General features: G+C 36.7%; 2 protein-coding genes across 3 annotated transcripts; one reads left to right on the forward strand and one right to left on the reverse strand.

Annotated features, from left to right (window-relative positions):
• Window positions 1-1,334: 1,334 nt before the first annotated feature.
• Window positions 1,335-7,221, forward strand: LOC143462162 (organic cation transporter protein-like). The gene is made up of 11 exons (XM_076960206.1): window positions 1,335-4,111; window positions 4,195-4,360; window positions 4,469-4,575; window positions 4,713-4,816; window positions 5,137-5,291; window positions 5,389-5,557; window positions 5,848-6,078; window positions 6,250-6,398; window positions 6,637-6,819; window positions 6,882-7,020; window positions 7,158-7,221. The coding sequence occupies exons 1-11, from the start codon at window positions 3,932-3,934 to the stop codon at window positions 7,219-7,221; spliced, it is 1,647 nt and encodes a 548-aa protein (XP_076816321.1). The 5' UTR covers window positions 1,335-3,931.
• Window positions 7,222-8,062: 841 nt separating this feature from the next.
• Window positions 8,063-12,667, reverse strand: LOC143462452 (organic cation transporter protein-like). Of its 2 annotated transcripts, none has more exons than XM_076960630.1 (11): window positions 12,427-12,667; window positions 12,191-12,350; window positions 11,976-12,082; window positions 11,735-11,838; window positions 11,261-11,415; window positions 10,992-11,160; window positions 10,601-10,831; window positions 10,215-10,429; window positions 9,864-10,046; window positions 9,664-9,802; window positions 8,063-9,529 (listed from the first exon to the last, which is right to left on the reverse strand). In XM_076960630.1, the coding sequence occupies exons 1-11, from the start codon at window positions 12,604-12,606 to the stop codon at window positions 9,466-9,468; spliced, it is 1,707 nt and encodes a 568-aa protein (XP_076816745.1). In that variant the 5' UTR covers window positions 12,607-12,667; the 3' UTR covers window positions 8,063-9,465. The 2 variants fall into 2 exon arrangements, with proteins under 2 accessions (XP_076816745.1, XP_076816746.1); XM_076960631.1 differs by having other exon boundaries at window positions 12,191-12,347; window positions 12,427-12,666.
• Between the last annotated feature and the right edge of the window lie 7,257 nt (window positions 12,668-19,924).

The raw sequence follows: 19,924 nt of genomic DNA on the forward strand, positions 1-19,924 counted from the left end.
CACACCTGCTGGTTAGACCATTTCTTCCGTAGGGAGAACAAGAGAAAAAGGTTTTTCTGTTTTGGAAGTAAAAACACTAAAAATCAACGGCTTCTTTTGTGTGTGGTATCTTTCGTTATGTAGGCTAATGTATGCTGACAATAAGTATGCATGTGTCGTGGTATGATATCCTTCGTGTATGCGGATAATGAAGCTCCGAAAAATTTAAGTCCAATTTAAAGAATATAATAACAGCTGAGTAACTTTCCTATGTCAGCACCAACAGATGACAGATTCTCGCGGGCTGGATGAAACTTGTCGGCGGGCCGCATTCTGGCCCGAGGACCGCGTGTTGGACATCCCTGGTCTAAACACTTCTAAAGCAGTATTTTTACACGAGATATAACAAATAATTCTTACGTCGTGTCAATAGAAAACGGTGTATCAAGCAACCAACTCACGGAAATACTTGAATTACTGTTTCCTTGAACCAGCCAATATAGCGACTTCATACTCCGAAAAGCTGATATTTTAAACGTATAGAGTAGATAAGCGGAAAAGATCCCACGAGATGAAAAATGTGTTTTTGCACGACTAAGATGGCTTTTGATAAAACTGCTAATATAATTAGAAGTCAGAAAAGATTGTTCAGAAGTTGAACAGCTCTGGAAAGGTAAAGAATACTTTAGGTGAATCGTAGCCTGCTTCAAAGGAACTAGATACAAATAGATGCATAGAAAAGGATGACATGAAACTCCAAATAAGAATTCTAAGTAAATTGAAAGTAATACAAAATATGATGAAATGGTTTAAATGAATGAATGGCATGAAATGGTTTCCAAAATCTACACTACTATTATCAATTTTGAAACAGGCCAAGCAACAATTTGAATTGATGACTTATTGTCTATTTTAAACTGAAAGATAGCAATAGGCATGACAGATAAATGATATGCGGATGACATTAGACACGCTGGCCACGACTGTATAGCGCTAACACACGATTATAGACTTCGTATTTTACTACTATATTGCTCTATTATGATTTTAATAGTGAATTGTAATAATTTAGATAAATGGCTTATCCGTGCGGTAGACTGAGTAACACGCTTTTCAAGTTCTTGTAGTAGATTAAGAGTGTTACCAATTAAGAAGTGTTCTTGTTGACAATATCTCTGTAATGTAAAGTGTTGTCAGATTGTTAGTGGTTACAAATTAGATATTTTGTGACACATCACATGTGACGTTTAACTGTTACCTACTCTGATGGGCTATAGCATAACGTTATGGAAAAAAGGAAATAGTTTTGGCTTAGCCTAATTCTCTTTGTAAAATGTCTCTTCTGAAAATCTTGGTTTATGAAAGGTCTCTCTGAAAAGTGTGTTAGTGGAAATGGTACATGATAATTTCTTTTGGTGTAATTACGACTACACTTTGGAATATAAGAATTTGGACTTTATGAAGGTATAAGCAACGGAGTCAAAAGTAAAATAAACAAAAGGAGTTCTACAAGTACAATTAACGCCTTTGACTTTATGTCACCCAATAACATTAATATAGCCCCCGCCATCACCACATTTTTTGATACCTCGCTTTTATTCTCACAAGAAGAAAAACAACGTACCTTCTGAAGACGAAAGCCAGGCAGACCAGAAATATTGGAATCAGATAAGGCTCGAGAGACAAGTTGCATTCGGCGGTCTATTATCAAGCAAATTACGGCAGCGATTTCAAAAATTCTCGAAGTATCCAATTGAAAAAATTCTTGCCAAGGAACAATGAACGAATATTTCAGTTTAAGGCTATTGGCGTGATGGATTGCGGTTGAAGACAAAGCTGGCCAACGCCAGCAAGCATAACTCAAAGGAGAGATGGAACAAAAATCGTCAAGAAGAACGAAGCTATCACTCTGTGTGGACACCTTTTCATCGTTTTGGATCTGCTTCCGACTAAGTCATAGCCGGTAAACTGCATTACTCATTTCAAAATATACGGTTCTAGGTGGTAGCATGTTCCAGCGTACATATTTCATTATAATAATAACAAAAATATTCAATACGTTTTCCTAGGCTGATGTTACCTTACTGATTGTATGTCATAGCACAACGCGCACGTAAATTTATACTATAATTCTACCTTATATGTAATTTGCGTACCTCACGCATCATATAATCATAAACTAGAACTTTAATTTGTTCTAAAAGTTTATGTATTCGTTATCCCCTCTCGACGTTTATCTCTACGTATTTTTTCAATCTTATGTTTTGAGGTGGATGATTTTTTTTTTTTTTTTCATGGACGCAGGCAAATAAGCCAAATACTTATTTTGCCGTATCACTTACTCCACATTATCTACCTACAAAGCACTCTTTTAGTGTTTTCTTATGCTAAGCAACTTTATCTCACGCTTTACATTAAACCAACTTTCTTGTTTTCATTAATGACTTACATTAAGCACTATAGCGTTATAAAATTCCGTACGATTACTTTGCCTTGTTTGTCATAATATACCAGATGCAAGCTGCCGTCCTGTATAAATCAGAATCTGTTAATTTGTGAGTGTCACGATAGCCTCGATTTACAAATATGGGTCCGCTAAACTTGCTTACAGTACAGGCAAGGAGAAAACGAATGGAGGCGAATGGCGATTTAAACTTATTACTCAGACTGATCGAACTTTTATTTTCTTCTCCTGCATTGAAAATCCTCTTACCCTAACCCACCCTTTTACTTACATTATCTTGCATTAAAAATTGAGCTAACCAAATGCGTTGTCCAATATCATTAGGCCTATGTGCCAAAATACTGAAATACTTTCAATTATAACCGCAATAGTTCCATTCAATCTCTTTGTGTTATGTTTTGTGTGCATTTATGGTATAAGGTTCTTGATTTTTTTATTTTGCTTTGCCATTATAAAACTATAAAAAATATATTAAAATAGTTAAAAATCCTTTAATACAACATAGTTTAGCGAAGAATTCTTACTGCTGTATGCGTTTTCCTTTGCATGTGTCAATTCGTGTAATTTTCGATGACTGCGAAAGCCTGGGTGGAGAAAACACAAATGCTGCATTCTCAAGACTTGCAAGCTGTTAACGCCAACACATTCACTACCTCGAAGCTTCTTTAAGTGGCCAGCAATATTATGGCGATTTTAATAATGAATTGTAATAATTTAAATAATTTGCGTTTTTAGTAAACGATCGTGTGTTCTCTGGCTAGGAAGAATCTGTTATTTAAAATATGCGCGTGTTATATTACGTGGCTATACATACATACAGCTGTAGCGGTCTGGTTTCACTATGACGTGTATACTGTATACGTGCGGTAGAGTAACATGCCTTTCAAGTGCTTGTGGTACACTTCGACTTGGAGCAGATTTAGTGTGTTACGAATTTAAAAGTGTTCTTGTTGACAATATCTCTGTAATGTGGTGTATCTCTGTAAAGTGTGGTCAGATAATTATTCGTGGTTACAAAGGAGATATTTTTGACACATCACATGTGACGTTTAACTGTAGCCTACTCTGATTAGCTATACTATAGCACACCGTTATGGAAAGTAGGAAATAGTTTTGGCTAAATTCTCTTTGTAAAATGTCTCTTCTGAAAATCTTGGTTTATGAAAGACCTCAATGAAAAGAGTGTTTGCAGAGATGGGACATGATAATTTCTTTTGATGTAATTACTTCACGTTTTTGGAATATAAGAATTAGAACTTTAAATCGCTGATAAAGATAAAGAATTTGTTTGATATTGATAAAGAATTTGTTTATGCAGGTTTCAAACATTAAACTAGAGCTTTATTGGTAAAACCCTTTCCAAGCGAAAAAAAACAGTTGTTTTAGTAAACGTTACTTGGTCAATGCCAGGTATAGGCTACATTTAACATAATATTTCCAGATTGGTATAGGCCAAATTGGCCTACGTGTAAAACAGGATTAAGCCTAATGAATTTTAAAGATTTATTTAACGGGAAAGATTTTGGATATTACGAGAAGAGGTTGTGTTTTCTGCTGTTTTTATCCACTATCCCAAATATATTTCCACCACTTCAAGTTTTGGTTAACTCATACACTCCACCTCACAGATGTGACGTAAACATTCCGACTGATAAAAGCAGCTTTCAGGTTGGTAATCTACACTTGCCGTTCGAAACAGAAACACAGTGAGATCAATTTGAGTGGATTTTTTTCCATTTTTTGTATTTAAGGTACAACAGTCGTCCGATGGTGAAACACTTGCCAACAAACATTGGCAGGAAGTGGTGTTTAATTTGACGATTCATTTTGAAAAACAAAGCAGTGATGGTACCTATAAGAGAAGTGCATGTAAGCAGTACAACATATCAACTGAGTCAATGAGAAAATGGATTTCAGGTGCGTTGGCGTTTAGTTCGAACGTGTTTAAGTTTCATCTCAGACAAGTTTTAGTTCCACAGGCCAAAGCTTAACTAAAATATGAAACTTCATAAATTTCACTCACAGGCAATGGCACAACAAATGATTTTATGAACTTGAGAACGAATGAAAGTGGAACTATCCCATGTTCAAAATACATATACGAAGGAGAAGAAGTCAGCGTTATTACCGAGGTATAAGTCAGCATCATGAAATGTTATACCCTCACTTTATATAATACCATTACTAGTAGGCGATAGTCTTTTGCAAGAAACAAATGTGGTGAATATAAAGGATACACTGCACAAGTTGATTTATTTAAAATGTTCAGTTCGATTTGGTTTGCGACAAATCACGACTGAAGCCTTTGTTCACTTCATTGTTCATGGTCGGAATGCTAGCTGGTGGACCAATCGGAGGATTTCTGTCAGATAAGTATGCATTTAGGCCGATATTAAGAAATTGAAAGAACTAAGTAGCCTACATAGTTCTTTACTGGTATCCCGGACAAATATTTTTATGTCAATAAGAAAAGGGAATCGATCAGCATTTCGATTCCAGCTCATATAACAGAACCAATAAAAACGCATTCACTCAGTCATCCTGTAGCAGTTTGCTGAGTTACGCTCGGTTGAGGCCATCTACGGAATGAATCTATCTTAACTTGTACTGTATGTTCTTGTGCAAAATGTAGATGGCAAGAAATAAGCAACTGGAAACCAATTAAGCTGAAATGTTTCTTTCGTTTGTTATAGATTTGGACGACGGGTGGCTTTTTTGGCGTTTACTTTGTGGCAGTTCGTTATTGCGTTTGTCACCAGCTTTGCAACTTCTCCTGCATTTTATGGAGTTATGCAATTTCTGGCTGGAATCAGCGCACTCGTGAACTATGCTTCTGCGGTAATGATAGGTAATGACCCATTGCCTAGAGTAAATGACTCGCATTTATAGGCCTGCTAACATTCTTATTTAAAAAAAAATACCTGTTGGCCATTTCAAATTGACAGGCTCAGAATTTGTTCACCCTGACTTGCGATCGTTTACTTACTACGTCCTTGGAAGTGGGTTTGCCGTTGGTTACATTCTTTTGGCTCCTGTCATGTATCTCATTCGAGACTGGCGTTGGTTTATGAGATTTTCAGCTTTTGTTGGCATCCCTTTTATCTCATATTATTGGTAGGTAGACCATTAACTATAAACCAAAGATGAATCTTTTGCGTTAGAATTTATCACAATTTTCAGTTTATTGGGACGTGGATTAGTTAATGAGAATATTTTGCAAGCCATTTAATAAACCCTTCTCCGAGATTGAAGAAGGTAATCACTTCTACTAAGAATGTAAGACCTATTTTAAATTTTATGAGAAACACCGTCTAGTTGAAAGGTTCCTACAGTGTGTGCATATTATATGACATTTAAGTCAATATCACGGCGCGCAACCTAGACTTTGTTTCCTTATAATAAAGGTTAATAGATGAAACTCCAGTTTGGTTGGCTTCAAAAGGAAAAGATGAGCAGCTAATTATGGTGTTAGACAAAATCGCAAAGACAAACAAACAAGAAAGAAAAAGCATACAAGATGTAAAAGAAAAACTAATATCGGAAGAATCCACTTTGAAAACATCTCGGCATCCTTTGCTGGATGTTGCAAAAAGTTTTACTTTACTCTGGCGCTTGTTTGTTGCTGGATTTTCCTGGTAAATACCTGTTTTAGTTTTCATGCTTCTTTATAAAAACACGTGAAAAGTTAAGTTAAACAATAGCCTATATACTTTTCAGTATTGGTAAAATCTCTCCAATCGCAAGTAAATAAATGTTTCTTGCTAGTGTCGTATAAAGCTTTAGGTTACACGCATGTTATTGTGCAGGTTTGTAGTGAGTTTGACCTACTACGTTCTCGCTTTAAATAATAATAACCTGAGCGGGAATCGTTTTTTGAACGTTTTCTATGCGGGACTCGCCGAACTTGCATCACTCCTCACCTTCTACCTCCTGGTCGAGTCAAGAGGAAGAAGAAGTAGGTAGTTACATGATCATCATGGGATGTTGCAGTTTAGGTATCGCAGTCAACCCGTTGGTTGCTCGCTGTAAGTAGTCTTTCAATGTACAATTGTACATGGGTTTGAAAACCGGACATGTAGTCGACTATGTATTAACTTCAACCAAATACAAAAGCCTTTCTGTTTTAGTTTCCTGGATCGATTACGGAGAAGCCTAAATATGTTTGTTGTCTTTAACAATCTTTGTTTCAACAGTAAGTGCTATCCTTGTGGTTGTCATTTCTATGTTCAACAAGTTCGCTACTGGCGTTGCCTTTGCAATAGTTTATTCTTACGTTGGAGAAATGTTTCCAACGGCCACCAGACAGTCCATGTTAGGAGTGTGTTCGTGCTGCGCAAGAATTGGGGGAATAATTTCACCGTACATAATACACGAAGGTTTGTAGAAAAACAACCATGATTGTTCTTTGTTTTCTTTCCATTAACTTAAGATTTTATAGGCGAGAACGGTGACATACTGGCTCCAAGCATTGCGATGGCGGTTGTCATATTACTTTCCGTTGTCTTATACTTGTTCTTGCCTGAAACCAAGAACAAGCGATTACCACAAACGACCGGAGATGCTTCAGAAATGAAAGGGTAGGCCGCTTTCGTGTGTGTGTGTGTGTGTGTAGCATGATTGTGACGAAATACCGTTTTTCGTGTTACAATGACCGTTCTCTTTGCACTTTGTTTGTGTCCATCAAAATGCTCTTAATGAAACACTTTTTCATCAGGTTGGTTCATTTTGCTTGTTGTAAAAGTAAAAACACTCAGAATGCGAAGTGCGCAGAAATCTAACCAACCGTTATTAATGCAAATCACTTGTCTGGCTCGCCTGCTTACAACAAAACTTTGCAAGAATCTCGTATTCAGCAGATGAAGATACCGGAAAACTATTTCTTTTTTCAAAATATTATTTTCTTGTGCATTTTGGCCTGTTCGTATATGGAGGCTTATGCTTTACGCCCAAGTGTATGTATTCATGAAGCAAAGGAAAATATTCCAAATGTGTTTGGAGCAGAATATGTACGTATTTGCTAAAAGCGAAATCATATATTAACTTGTATGCAGAAAGTTTGTTATTTTTCGTCTGGTTTATTCAAGGTAAATATTCGGATATTCCAGGTAAATTAAATTATAATTCATTTTGTTATTTTCCGAATTGGAAATGAGAAACACAAACCTAGTGAATGACATTAGGTTTTAAGCTTTACGATTTAGTTCTGGATGAGTGACGGTTTCGATTCGGTTTCTCACAAACATTAGTTCAAACAGATTCAAAGCTTTTGTACGCTCAGCTCTGATCAAATCATCATCAGAGATCGGTCAAGGTGTCACCATCGTGTAGTAACAAAGATCATCGTGTTATTGAAGTCTTCAGTTATTGGCCTTGTATTGAAATGGTGGTGTATTGTAGCTAAACTTGACAGGTAGACACACTTCACTACAATATTTGCTTGTTGAAATGTTTATTGCAGGTGATGATATATGAGTCCCATAAGGTCGTTGTCTGCTTTTCTCACCCTCAGATTTAATTGATCACCTTAACGAATTATTGTCTTGTGAAGATGACAACAAAGTTGTCTAACTTGACACTGAACTTCTTCAAACTTAATTCAACAATGGTTACACAGGAATGACAACTGCATATACTGATTATATTGAACCTTCTTTGAACGATTACATTTGAACAGAACATTGGCACAGCAACAGCATCAAAATGTCCATGTTACTGCTATATTCTTAGTAAATGAATGAATAAACAACTGTGAATGACTCAAGCTAATAATTTTATAATGTACATAAGATAGGCAAGCACGAAATTTTGTAACACGACTTAAAACGATAAACAGGAAGTCATGAATAGGCGACACGTAATGCAACGCTTCGCAAAGTAGTTATCCGAAAACAGGAAGTCTATATTCGATCTGTGAACTAGGGTATACTATATTCGATCTGTATGGTATAGTACCTCCTTATCATCATAGCATAAACCAGAGCTAGAAAACTACTAAGAGCCCGTCAATGGTGTATAGGCTACATACGGTTGCGTTTAGGAAGGGCCAATATTTTTTTATAGGTTTATAGGTTTAAACCGCATTGTCCACCCTGCTAAAAAATTTAAGCTTTTGTGCCTTAAAACCGCTTTTGAATGCCTCAAGTGGCTGTTAAGTGGCCCAGCATGGAAGAAAAACATTGTCCACCCCTGGTTTATGCCATTGAAATTGAATAGCTGAAAAAACTGAAATAACACGATGATCTTTGTTACTACACGATGGTGACACCTTGACCGGTCTCTGATGATGATTTGATCAGAGCTGAGCGTACAAAAGCTTTGAATCTGTTTGAACTAATGTTTGTGAGAAACCGAATCGAAACCCTCACTCATCCAGAACTAAATCGTAAAGCTTAATAACCTAATGTCATTCACCAAGTTCAAAGTAGATATTTTTTACTGTGACGATCCTGATTCCAACAAAGTGGTAACAGCTTAATATCTTTGAGTAAAGCGCTTTGAAATTGCTCCTTAATCCGAACACAAACGCTAATTTTAGATGTTTATTAGCAATTAAATCTCAGTTTGCGCTCCCGCTATCAGTCCTTTTCCAAAAATGTTACACAATGACCATGTATCATCATCGCATAATTGTGTTTCTCATTTCCAATTCGGAAAATACCAAAATGAAATATTTTAAACTAAAAATTGTAATTTACCTAAAACATCCAAACATTTACCTTGAATAAACCAGACGAAAAATAACAAACTTTCTGCATACAAGTTAATATATGATTTCTCTTTTAGCAAATACATACATATTTTGCTACAAACACATTTGGAATATTTTCCTTTGCTTCATGAATACATACACTTGGGCGAAAGCATTAAGCCTCCAGATGCGAACAGGCCAAAATGCACAAGAAAATAATATTTTGAAAAAAGAAATAGTTTTCCGGTATCTTCATCTGCTGAATACGAGATTCTTGCAAAGTTTTGTTGTAAACAGGCAAGTCCGACAAGTGATTTGCATTAATAGCGGTTTGTTAGATTTCTGCGCACTTCGCATTCTGAGTGTTTTTACTTTTACAACAAGCAAAATGAACCAACCTGATGAAAAAAGTGTTTCATTAAGAGCATTTTGATGGACACAAACAAAGTGCAAAGAGAATGGTCATTGTAACACGAAAAACGGTATTTCGTCACAATCATGCTACACACACACACACACGAAAGCGGCCTACCCTTTCATTTCTAAAGCATCTCCGGTCGTTTGTGGTAATCGCTTGTTCTTGGTTTCAGGCAAAAACAAGTATAAGATTACGGATAGTAATATGACAACCGCCATCGCAATGCTTGGAGCCAGTATGTCACCGTTCTCGCCTATAAAATCTTAAATCAATGGAAAAAAACAAAGAACAATCTTGGTTATTTTTCTACAAACCTTCGTGTATTATGTACGGTGAAATTATTCCCCCAATTCTTGCGCAACACGAGCACACTCCTAACATGGACTGTCTGGTGGCCGTTGGATACATTTCTCCAACATAAGAATAAACTATTGCAAAGGCAACGCCAGCAGCGAACTTGTTGAACATGGAAATGACAACCACAAGGCTAGCACTTACTGTTGAAACAAAGATTGTTAAAGACAACAAACATGTTTAGTCTTTTCCGCAATTGATCCAGGAATCTAAAACAGCAAGGATTTTGTATTTGTTTGAAGTTAAAACGTAGACGGCTACGTGTCCGGTTTTCAAAACCATGTACAATTGTACATTGAAAGACTACTTACAGCGAGCAACCAACGGGTTGACTGCGATACCTAAACCGCAACATCCCATGATGATCATGTAACTACTTCTTCTTCCTCTTGACTCGACCAGAAGGTAGAAGGCAAGGACTGATGCAAGTTCGGCGAGTCCCGCATAGAAAACGTTCAAAAAACGATTCCCGCTCAGGTTATTATTATTTAAAGCGAGAACGTAGTAGGCCAAACTCACTACAAACCTGCACAATAACATGCGTGTAACCTAAAGCTTTATACGACACTAGCAAGAAACATTTATTTACTTGCGATTGGATAGATTTTACCCATACTAAAAAGTGTATAGGCTATTGTATAACTTAACTTTTCAAGTGTTTTAATAAAGGAGCTTGAAAACTAAAACAGGTATTTACCAGGAAAATCCCATAACGAACAAGCGCCAGACTAAAGTAAAACTTTTTGCAACATCCAGAAAAGGATGCCGAGATGTTTTTAAAATGGATTCTTCCGATATTAGTTTTTCTTTTACATCTTGTATGCTTTTTCTTTCTTTTTTGTTTGTCTTTGCGATTTTGTCTAACACCATAATTAGCTGCTTATCTTTTCCTTTTGCAGCCAACCAAACTGGAGTTTCATCTATTAACCTTTATTATAAGGAAACAAAAGCTATAGGTTTACGCGCCGTGATATACAAGGGCTTGTAAAAAATTGTCATTAGCTCATTCACGTGCCAATAAACTGGAAAATTTGATAGATTCTAACGTAAAAGATTTTTCTTTGGTTTATAGATATTGGTCTACCTACCAATAGTATGAGATATAAGGAATTCCAATAAAAGCTGAAAATCTCATAAACCAACGCCAGTCTCGAATGAGATACATGACAGGAGCCAAAATAATGTAACCAACGGCAAACCCACTTCCAAGGACGTAGTAAGTAAACGATCGCAAGTCAGGGTGAACAAATTCTGAGCCTGTCAATTTGAAATGGTCAACGGGTGTTTTTTGTTAAATAGGAATAATAGTATAAATGCGAGTCATATATAGACTAGGCTATTGGTCATTACTCATTACCTATCATTACTGCAGAAGCATAATTCACGAGTGCGCTGATTCCAGCCAGAAATTGCATAACTCCATAAAATGCAGGAGAAGTTGCAAAGCTGGTCACAAACGCAATAACGAACTGCCACAAAGTAAACGCCAAAAAGGCCACCCGTCGTCCAAATCTAAAACAAACGAAAGAAACATTTCAGCTTAGCTGGTTTCCAGTTGTTTATTTCCTGCCATCTACATTTTGCACAAGAACATACAGTACAAGTTAAGATAGATTCATTCCGTAGATGGCCTCAACCGAGCATAACTCAACAAACTGCTACAGGAAGACTGAGTGAATGCAATTTTATTGGTTGTGTTCTATGAACTTGGATCGAAATGCTGATCGATCCCCTTTCTGATTGACATAAAAATATTTGTCCGGGATACCAGTAAAGAACTATGTAGGCTACTTAGTTCTTTCAATTTCTTAATATCGGCCTAAATGCATACTTATCTGACAGAAATCCTCCGATTGGTCCACCAGCTAGCATTCCGACCATGAACAATGAAGTGAACAAAGGCTTCAGTCGTGATTTGTCGCAAACCAAATCGAACTGAACATTTTAAATAAATCAACTTGTGCAGTATACCCTTTATGTTCACCACATTTGTTACTTGCAAAAGACTATCGCCTCTGATTAATGGTATTATATAGAGTGAGGGTATAGCATTTAATGATGCTGACTTATACCTCGGTAATAAAGCTGACTTCTTCTCCTTCGTATATGTATTTTGAACATGGGATAGTGCCACTTTCATTCGTTCTCAAGTTCATAAAATCATTTGTTGTGCCATTGCCTGTGAGTGAAATTTATGAAGTTTCATATTTTAGTTAAGCTTTGGCCTGTGGAACTAAAACGTGCCTGAGATGAAACTTAAACACGTTCGAACTAAACGTCAACGCACCTGAAATCCATTTTCTTATTGACTCAGTTGATATGTTGTACTGCTTACATGCACTTCTCTTATAGGTACCATCACTGCTTTGCTTGTCAAAAGGAATCGTCAAATTAAACACCACTTCCTGCCAATGTTTGTTGGCAAGTGTTTCACCATCGGACGACTGCTTGAAAAATGGACAAAAACCATACAAATTGATCTCACTGCGTTTCTGTTTCGAACGGCAAGTGTAGATTACCAACCTGAAAGCTGCTTTTATCAGTCGGAATGTTTACGTCACATCTGTGAGGTGGAGTGTATGAGTTAACCAAAACCTGAAGTGGTGGAAATATATTTGGGATAGTGGATAAAAACAGCAGAAAACACAACCTCTTCTCGTAATATCCAAAATCTTTCCCGTTAAATAAATCTTTAAAATTCATTAGGCTTAATCCTGTTTTACACGTAGGCCAAATTTGCCTATACAAATCTGGAAAAATTATGTTACATTTCTTAGGGTTTTTGGGAATTAAACCAATATTTTAGTGTTTTAAAATCACCTTATATATAAAATTATACTGCTGTTTTCCTGTTAGTTGATTGTTTATAAGCATAATTCTGGTTATATTGTGCTATAACAAGTTTAGCACCGTTGTTTTTAGTCCCCAGATCAAAAGGTGAAAAATAAAAGATACGATAACTTAAAATGAATATAGCTTATACCTGGCATTGATCAAGTAACATTTACTAAAACATCAAAACAAGAAATCTTTTCCCCATAAAACTCTGGTTTAATTTTTAAAACCTGACTATTTTTTAGATTGAATGGCTCTACGATAATCAGAACTCTTGCTTTAAGTTCCGTTTCAACCTATGTCTATAAACATCAATTTGTTTCTTTTCCTTTTCAAGTAGGTTTTAATATGCATAAAAATTAATCTCAATCTTTGCAGAGCTATTTCATTCTTTAACTGAACAGTCTTTTCCTAAAACTAGCTTATAATTATATGAGCAGTTTTTTCAGAAGCCATCTCAGTCGTGCAAAAACACTTTTTTCATCTCGTGGGATCTTTTCCGCTTATCTACTCTAAATCGAAAATATCAGCATTTCGGAGTATGAAGTCTCTGTTTTGGCTGGTTCAAGGAAACAGTAATTCATGCATTTCCGTGAGTTGGTTGCTTGGTACCGTTTCCCATTGACACGACTTGAGAATCATTAATTATATGTCGTGTAAGTATATGTTGCTTTTAAAGGGTTGTGCCGTGGATGCAACCTGGTGCTGAAGAAAGTCTTGGCACAGCTTTTACCGCATTTCCATGTTCACTTTTCGATAATAGTGCTTCGCCTGAACTTGCCAAAAAACGGATGAGATTCACGGTTTGTGAGCCGAAACTCGCGCAAAACGGGACAAATTGCTTGATGCTCTGAGGTGCGCCTGCGGTACCCCTGGTTTTAACCCTTGGTTTTAACCTGAGATCAGGCCCTACGTTTTCGTGCACTATCTTGAAATTTTGTGAAGAGTTAATCAAAGAACTTGGTTTACTTTTTCTATAGTCACGCTTTGTTAATATTCAGCTAAGCCTGGCGGTTGGCTATGAAAACGCACTGTTACCGTCGTATTATAAAACTGATTGGCATTGATGCCAGTTGGGCAGTTGAGAAATCTGCATGCATCCCAATAACAAATAAACTTTTATTAGTTTTTGCAGCATAAAATAACAAATTTCAGCCGGCACTACTTCATTTCATAGCCTTCACCTAATAACTTCTTCTTCGTTCACCTAATAACCCGTTCATAGTAACCTAAACTTAATTTAAATCTACCTTTCAATGTCAAATTAACTTAAAGTAAATCTTAAAACTTAAAATATACTAAAATATACGTTTCACATAAATTTTGCCATGGTGAGCACTTTAACATGTTTTAATTGCCTTTGCTTTATTTGCGTGGGTTGTAGCCTTATCACTTTGCACTTTTTATCTTATCTCCAAATTAGTGAGAGTGGTGGTCGTTGTCTGTTGTAGATAAAAGATTTCATCCAGGGTCAGTCTTGTTTCTATACATTTGTTTGGTGCGGCGGTTCATCGTGAAAGGAGAATCGTCTTGGTGAGAACGGATGTGATATTCCTTTTCACTTGCATGCAGTGATTAGAATTTTTGTCTTGGATTTCCTGCTGCTGCGTGTATGTCGTTGCCGAATGCCCATATATTTGCCGCAATTTAATTCAACCGTTTAATCGAATGCATTTGCGCTGAAGAATAAGGACGAATATTTATGTCGGAAATATCTCAGTTTAACCACATAAGCGCATTCCATTGACAATCCCTTAAGATAAAATGGCTAGCTTGTGTAGGCACTAAATGTCGTATCGTGGCATATCAAGAATTTATCCACAGCCAGCACCATCAGTTGCAATGTTTTTGATCCAGCCCCAAAGATGATTATATACTTGTGCACGTTTTAGAAATTACGAGGACCAAGTGCTTTTCATCAAAACATGCTTTTCTTTATTAACGATGAAAATGTGGATTTTGAGATTTACGAAAATGAGATTTACGCTCTAATTATCTTTAATCGGTGTGTGACCTGGTGAGTGACATCAATTTACGATTGAAATATTGACAACTGCTACTGCAAAGTGACTCTGTGTACTGTTTTCGGACATAATTAAACGGGGTTTTCTGTCGCCAAACTCGAGTCGTTACTTTAGCCTAAGCAAGGGAATATGTTTTTGTCGACGTCAGTTGGTTTGTTTGTTAGGAATATCTCTCAAGGGTGTGTTGAAACTGATGTGTAGAAAAATGTTAATTTACTTTGGCGATAACACAGAGAACAACCGATTAAAGTGTTTGACCTCTCCTGGACGAGTTTAGGCGAAAAAAAAACTTCCCCGATCTTTCATTTCATTCACCTCTTCCTTGTAGAAAAATGCGGGGAAAAAGTGAATGTTAGTGTTAATGTTATGTAACGTTTATCGAGCAAATCGTGATCACAAAGGACAGATTTGGTCAACTGCCGAGACAGAGATACTTAACATGGTAAAAAATTCCTCCTATGCTGTTATAAGGCTACGTTATACCAATATTCAGGTTATATTCTTTCATGGAGAAACCCCGTTTACGGGCAAATGATGCAGATGACATGCAAAACGTCTCGGGTTGCAACTGACGGATGTGCTAGACATGATTCGATTCTGTTTCCTTTTTCTTCTTTACGGCAATTTCCGGCACAGATGTCTTTACGTGTTTGCAAATGCTTGCCATAAATCCTACTTGTCTTTCACTCTGATTACGTTACGTACTTTTAGAAAAACTTTGTTCTTTGAAACATCAATTTTAAAGTTTCAATGTATTTATCACATCAAGATTTATATAGTATAATTTATATCCAGACAAACATATAGGCATCCCAAATAAAAATGTATCGCAAATGACAAAACAAGACGGTAAAATACGCAACAATACTGTATATAGTATACCATAATGTGTTTATTGCATGCAAAAAAAAATTTAAAGAATAAAATTAAAGTAGTATCAAATCGACATTACATAAAGATCTGATGTATGTAATTGGTAAATGCGTGTAATTTTTTTGATATTTTAGCGGAACATGGCAAACTGTTCAAAGCTATCCTTTCGATCCTCGAACTCAAACCACGTGTTATCTTGTCAACATACCGTGCTTGGGCTACATTTTAAGCTACTGGTTTTAGCTGAAGAAATCGCTTTAAACGTAAATTACACAACAAATGTACCTTGACTTAGTTCAAGCTTAAGCAATTTTCGTTGTGACTAATATAGGCTTAACCGTAGCTATTATTTGAAAAGATTAACCTTTTATGCAGAACTGGACGAAAGAAACTGACCGACTGACCATCATAATAAAGGGTTTAGTGCAGTGGTGGGATTCAGCCGGTTTGCACCGGTTCGAGCGAACCGCTTTTTGGAATTTTAATGACCTCCGCGAACCGGTTGTTAACAAGCGTATGTATCATTGCATAGGCCTAAGTGTATATCGGCCCCGGGTCAATGTGGCATGCTGCTAGTGAGAGAACCGGATGCTAAAATATTTGAATCCCAACACTAGTTTAGTGTTGTCACAATCTATACGTCTCACATGTAATCAGCAAGGCAGTAAGTAAGCAGTAAACCCTTGAGTGTTTTGCAAGTATTTGTGGCTTAATTTGTGTTTTCATCACTGAGCTCACACTGTTTTGTTTCTGGAGCGCAGCGGTTGGTTGGTCGGTTGTCTGTGCACTCTTTCTGTGTCATTCTTGTCGTGTTGTGGCACTGGAAGCTACTCGGTTTGGACGCCGGCAAACAAATCGTTCTTTCAGCCGATTAACGAAATAACGAGTTTGCCAAGATGATCTGTAAACGTCAAAATAATTGAAGACAAGCCATACGAATCCCAGAAGAATATGTTCAACTTTGTTTAATACTGTTTCCAAACCTTTAACTGAACCCTCAAAATTCTTCGAAATCATCAAAATTATGACCAAATTTTCAATTAATTACCTAACTGTTATCTCTTGTGTAATAGGATCAATTCGTTTTTAAGTATATTAACGTGTTTCAAAAGAACAGTCGCTTGTTTTCCAAACATGAAAGAAATTAGCAAAAATCCAAGAAAACAATAAAATTTTTACACTCTCAGCCCGACTGCGGAATTGGCTGAATCTTAGTTATAGGGAAAACTTAATTTGCGCTGACCATTGTAAGTTTATTTCACCTTATCAAGTTGTATAGGCGTGAAGCCGATTACACTGGTCTACAAATTTCAACTTTTTTTTTCAGGTTTGGGTTTTGACAACTGATTGTAGCTAATTTTGGGGCGCTGAATCCGAAAATGAACTCAGATTTTCTCTATCACATCAAGTTTTCTTTCTATCGGTGTCATTATTTTATGAAATTGACCAATTTTACCCTTTTTACAGTAAAATGTCAAATATAATTATTTTCTAACAGCTATAAACTTTCAAACATAGAGATATTAGGAAAAGGTTCACAAATGAAATTTGGAATACCCATGATTTGGCGAGAGCAACGAAATCATGTTGACGATTGTTATTTTTGTCTTGTTAGTGTGAAAGGGTATAACAAAAAGAGTAAACATCGTTTGAAATATCCAAATCTGGATTCGGCATTGCGGCCAGTTCCTCACAGTGATGAAAAGCCACTGCCAGTATTTATATCACTTCCAGAACTACACGAAGAGGCTATTTCTTCTTCAGAAGCATCGTTTGGTAAAGGAGAAAGTGAAATTTTTCAACCAGCACCCGAGGATCTGTCAGACAAGCCTTCCCAGTTTAATCAGATGGAATTAAATGATTTAGTGAGAGATTTGTATTTGCCTAAGCAATTGGCGGAGTTATTGGCATCAAGGCTACAGGAAAGGAAACTTCTCAAAGCTGGTACAAGCGTGACATTTTTTCGCAAACGAGAAGAAGAACTGCTTCCATATTTTGCTTCCCACAATGATTTCGTTTATTGCAACAATATAGAAAGGCTTCTTCTAGAAATGGGATTACCACAGTATGATGCAGACGAATGGAGACTTTTCATTGATAGCTCCAAACGAAGTTTGAGGTGTGTTCTACTTCACAATGGTAACGTGTACGGTTCTATTCCTATAGGACATTCGGTGACAATGAAAGAAGAGTATCAGAACATCAAAACCGTTCTTGAAAAGTTCAAGTACCATGAGCATAGTTGGCTCATCTGTGTAGATTTAAAAATGGTGAACTTTTTGCTGGGGCAACAAAGTGGCTACACCAAATACCCATGTTTGCTATGCTACTGGGACAGCAGGGCCAAGGATCAGCACTGGAAGAAAGAAGAGTGGCCTCCAAGGCTTACCTTGACACCTGGAGACAAAAATATCATACGTGATCAGTTAGTTGATATCAAAAAGATCCTCTTGCCTCCTCTTCACATCAAACTTGGTCTCATGAAACAATATGTAAAAGCTTTGGATCATGAAGGAGAGTGTTTTAAGTATATATGTTATGCTTTTCCTGGTCTCAGTGAAGAGAAAAAAAGAGCTGGGATTTTCAATGGACCACAAATCAGGCAATTGTTAAAGGATGAAAATTTTGTAAAATCAATGTTGCCATTCGAGGCTAGAGCTTGGAATGCTTTCGGTGCTGTTGTGAGAAATTTTTTGGGAAACAGAAAAGCAGAAAATTATAAAGGTCTCTTAAGGGAGCTACTGCTTAGTTTTGAAGATTTGGGATGCAGGATGAGCATCAAAGTTCCCTACTTGAAGAGCCATGCGGATGAGTTTCCAGAAAACCTTGGGAAAGTTAGTGAAGAACAGGGTGAACGTTTCCACCAGGATATTAAAATTATGGAGGAACGTTATCAAGGTCGATGGGATTGTCATATGAAGGCCGACTATTGCTGGAGTTTGAAAAGAGAAATTCCAGATGCTGCTCATAAAAGAAAGTCCCTCAAAAGAGCATTTTTAAGCTTATAAGTGAAGAGCTCATATTTTATGAAAGCTCTTTTGTTGACTGTTTCTGAACTCGCCCTGCCCAAGTCCCTTTGAGTCAATCTTTATTTCGGCACTTTGCTATTTCTGTGTGTGTCTTCAGAATTTCTGCACTCCGTTGTCTATGTGCATATTGTGTGAACTGTAGGCTATAATTCAGATAATACCTTGTCACTGTCCTATCGACAGGTTCGTCAGCATAATGTAGCGTTTGATGTTATTATGGTTGCTCTTTTGTATGCCTATTTTTTATTCCAAAACATGAAATTTTAATAAAGACAACGCAAATTTGTGTGAATATAATATAGAATGCTTGTTTGCTAATTAAAGCTAGATTATTGCAGGTAAAACAGTGTTTATTGCATCAGAATTCCTTGTTTTGACAACAGAGGGGGGGGGGGCAAAAATTGATTTTTTTCAAAAATTAGGGATATTTCATATCTCAAAAACGTGATGTGATAGAAAAAACCTGAGTTCATTTTCGGATTCAGCGCCCCAAAATTAGCTAAAATGAGTTGTCAAAACCCAAACCTGAAATTTTGTGTAGACCAGTGTTATCGGTTCCCTGGCTATTAATTCAGTTGCTTATTCAATGACGGTAAGCATTTTTATTTCCGAAAAATTAGTAGTAGTAGTGATTATGTGTCGCGTGATTAAGTGTCCTAGTGATTATGTGTCGGTGATTAAGCGTCGCGTGATTAAGTGTCGCGTGATTAAGTGTCGGTACACCGCAATGCAGCATGTATATACGTTTGTGTGATGTAACGAACTTCATCTGCATGCAGATAGCTGAATAAAGAAACTACACAACAGGTAACCAAATTCACGTTATGAATAAACAAATAAATGAGTAACACAAAGAAACCGGCAAACAACTTCACGCCGGTCCAAGATTTGCCTGAAAAAATTAGGGTCGTAGAAGAAAAAGTTTGAAAAGCTTTGGCATAATTCATACATTTCTACTTAAATACTTCACTTTAAAGTATCCAATGATTTCCAAATGACGTAAATGGAGATTCATGGCGGCTGTCCTTTATAATGTTGTTTAACATTTGCGACTTGTTCTGCAATTAATACGATAATGGAACTCCGCTTCTAGAATGAGATTACAAAGAATCGATAAGAGAGGAACGCTTTCCACAGGCAGGAAACAACGAGCCACTTAATTTATCCAAATAAATTAATTGTTTAACCGCGATGAACAGCGCTCTTCGCTTTTTCGTGTTTTTTGACGTTCTGCAAATAATTACGTCGACTTTTGCGGCT

The sequence above is a fragment of the Clavelina lepadiformis genome, chromosome 6, assembly GCF_947623445.1.
Source record: "Clavelina lepadiformis chromosome 6, kaClaLepa1.1, whole genome shotgun sequence".
Classification (NCBI taxonomy): Eukaryota; Metazoa; Chordata; class Ascidiacea; order Aplousobranchia; family Clavelinidae; genus Clavelina; species Clavelina lepadiformis.

Excerpts from the sequence above, each read along its gene's own strand:
- LOC143462162 (XM_076960206.1), top strand. The coding sequence starts at position 3,932 with ATGAATTTTAAAGATTTATTTAACGGGAAAGATTTTGGATATTACGAG. Across the intron at positions 4,361-4,468 it reads AATGAGAAAATGGATTTCAG|GCAATGGCACAACAAATGAT; the intron begins GTGCGTTGGCGT and ends TTTCACTCACAG. Across the intron at positions 6,079-6,249 it reads TTTGTTGCTGGATTTTCCTG|GTTTGTAGTGAGTTTGACCT; the intron begins GTAAATACCTGT and ends GTTATTGTGCAG.
- LOC143462452 (XM_076960630.1), bottom strand. The coding sequence starts at position 12,606 with ATGAATTTTAAAGATTTATTTAACGGGAAAGATTTTGGATATTACGAG. Across the intron at positions 12,083-12,190 it reads AATAAGAAAATGGATTTCAG|GCAATGGCACAACAAATGAT; the intron begins GTGCGTTGACGT and ends TTTCACTCACAG. Across the intron at positions 10,430-10,600 it reads TTCGTTATGGGATTTTCCTG|GTTTGTAGTGAGTTTGGCCT; the intron begins GTAAATACCTGT and ends GTTATTGTGCAG.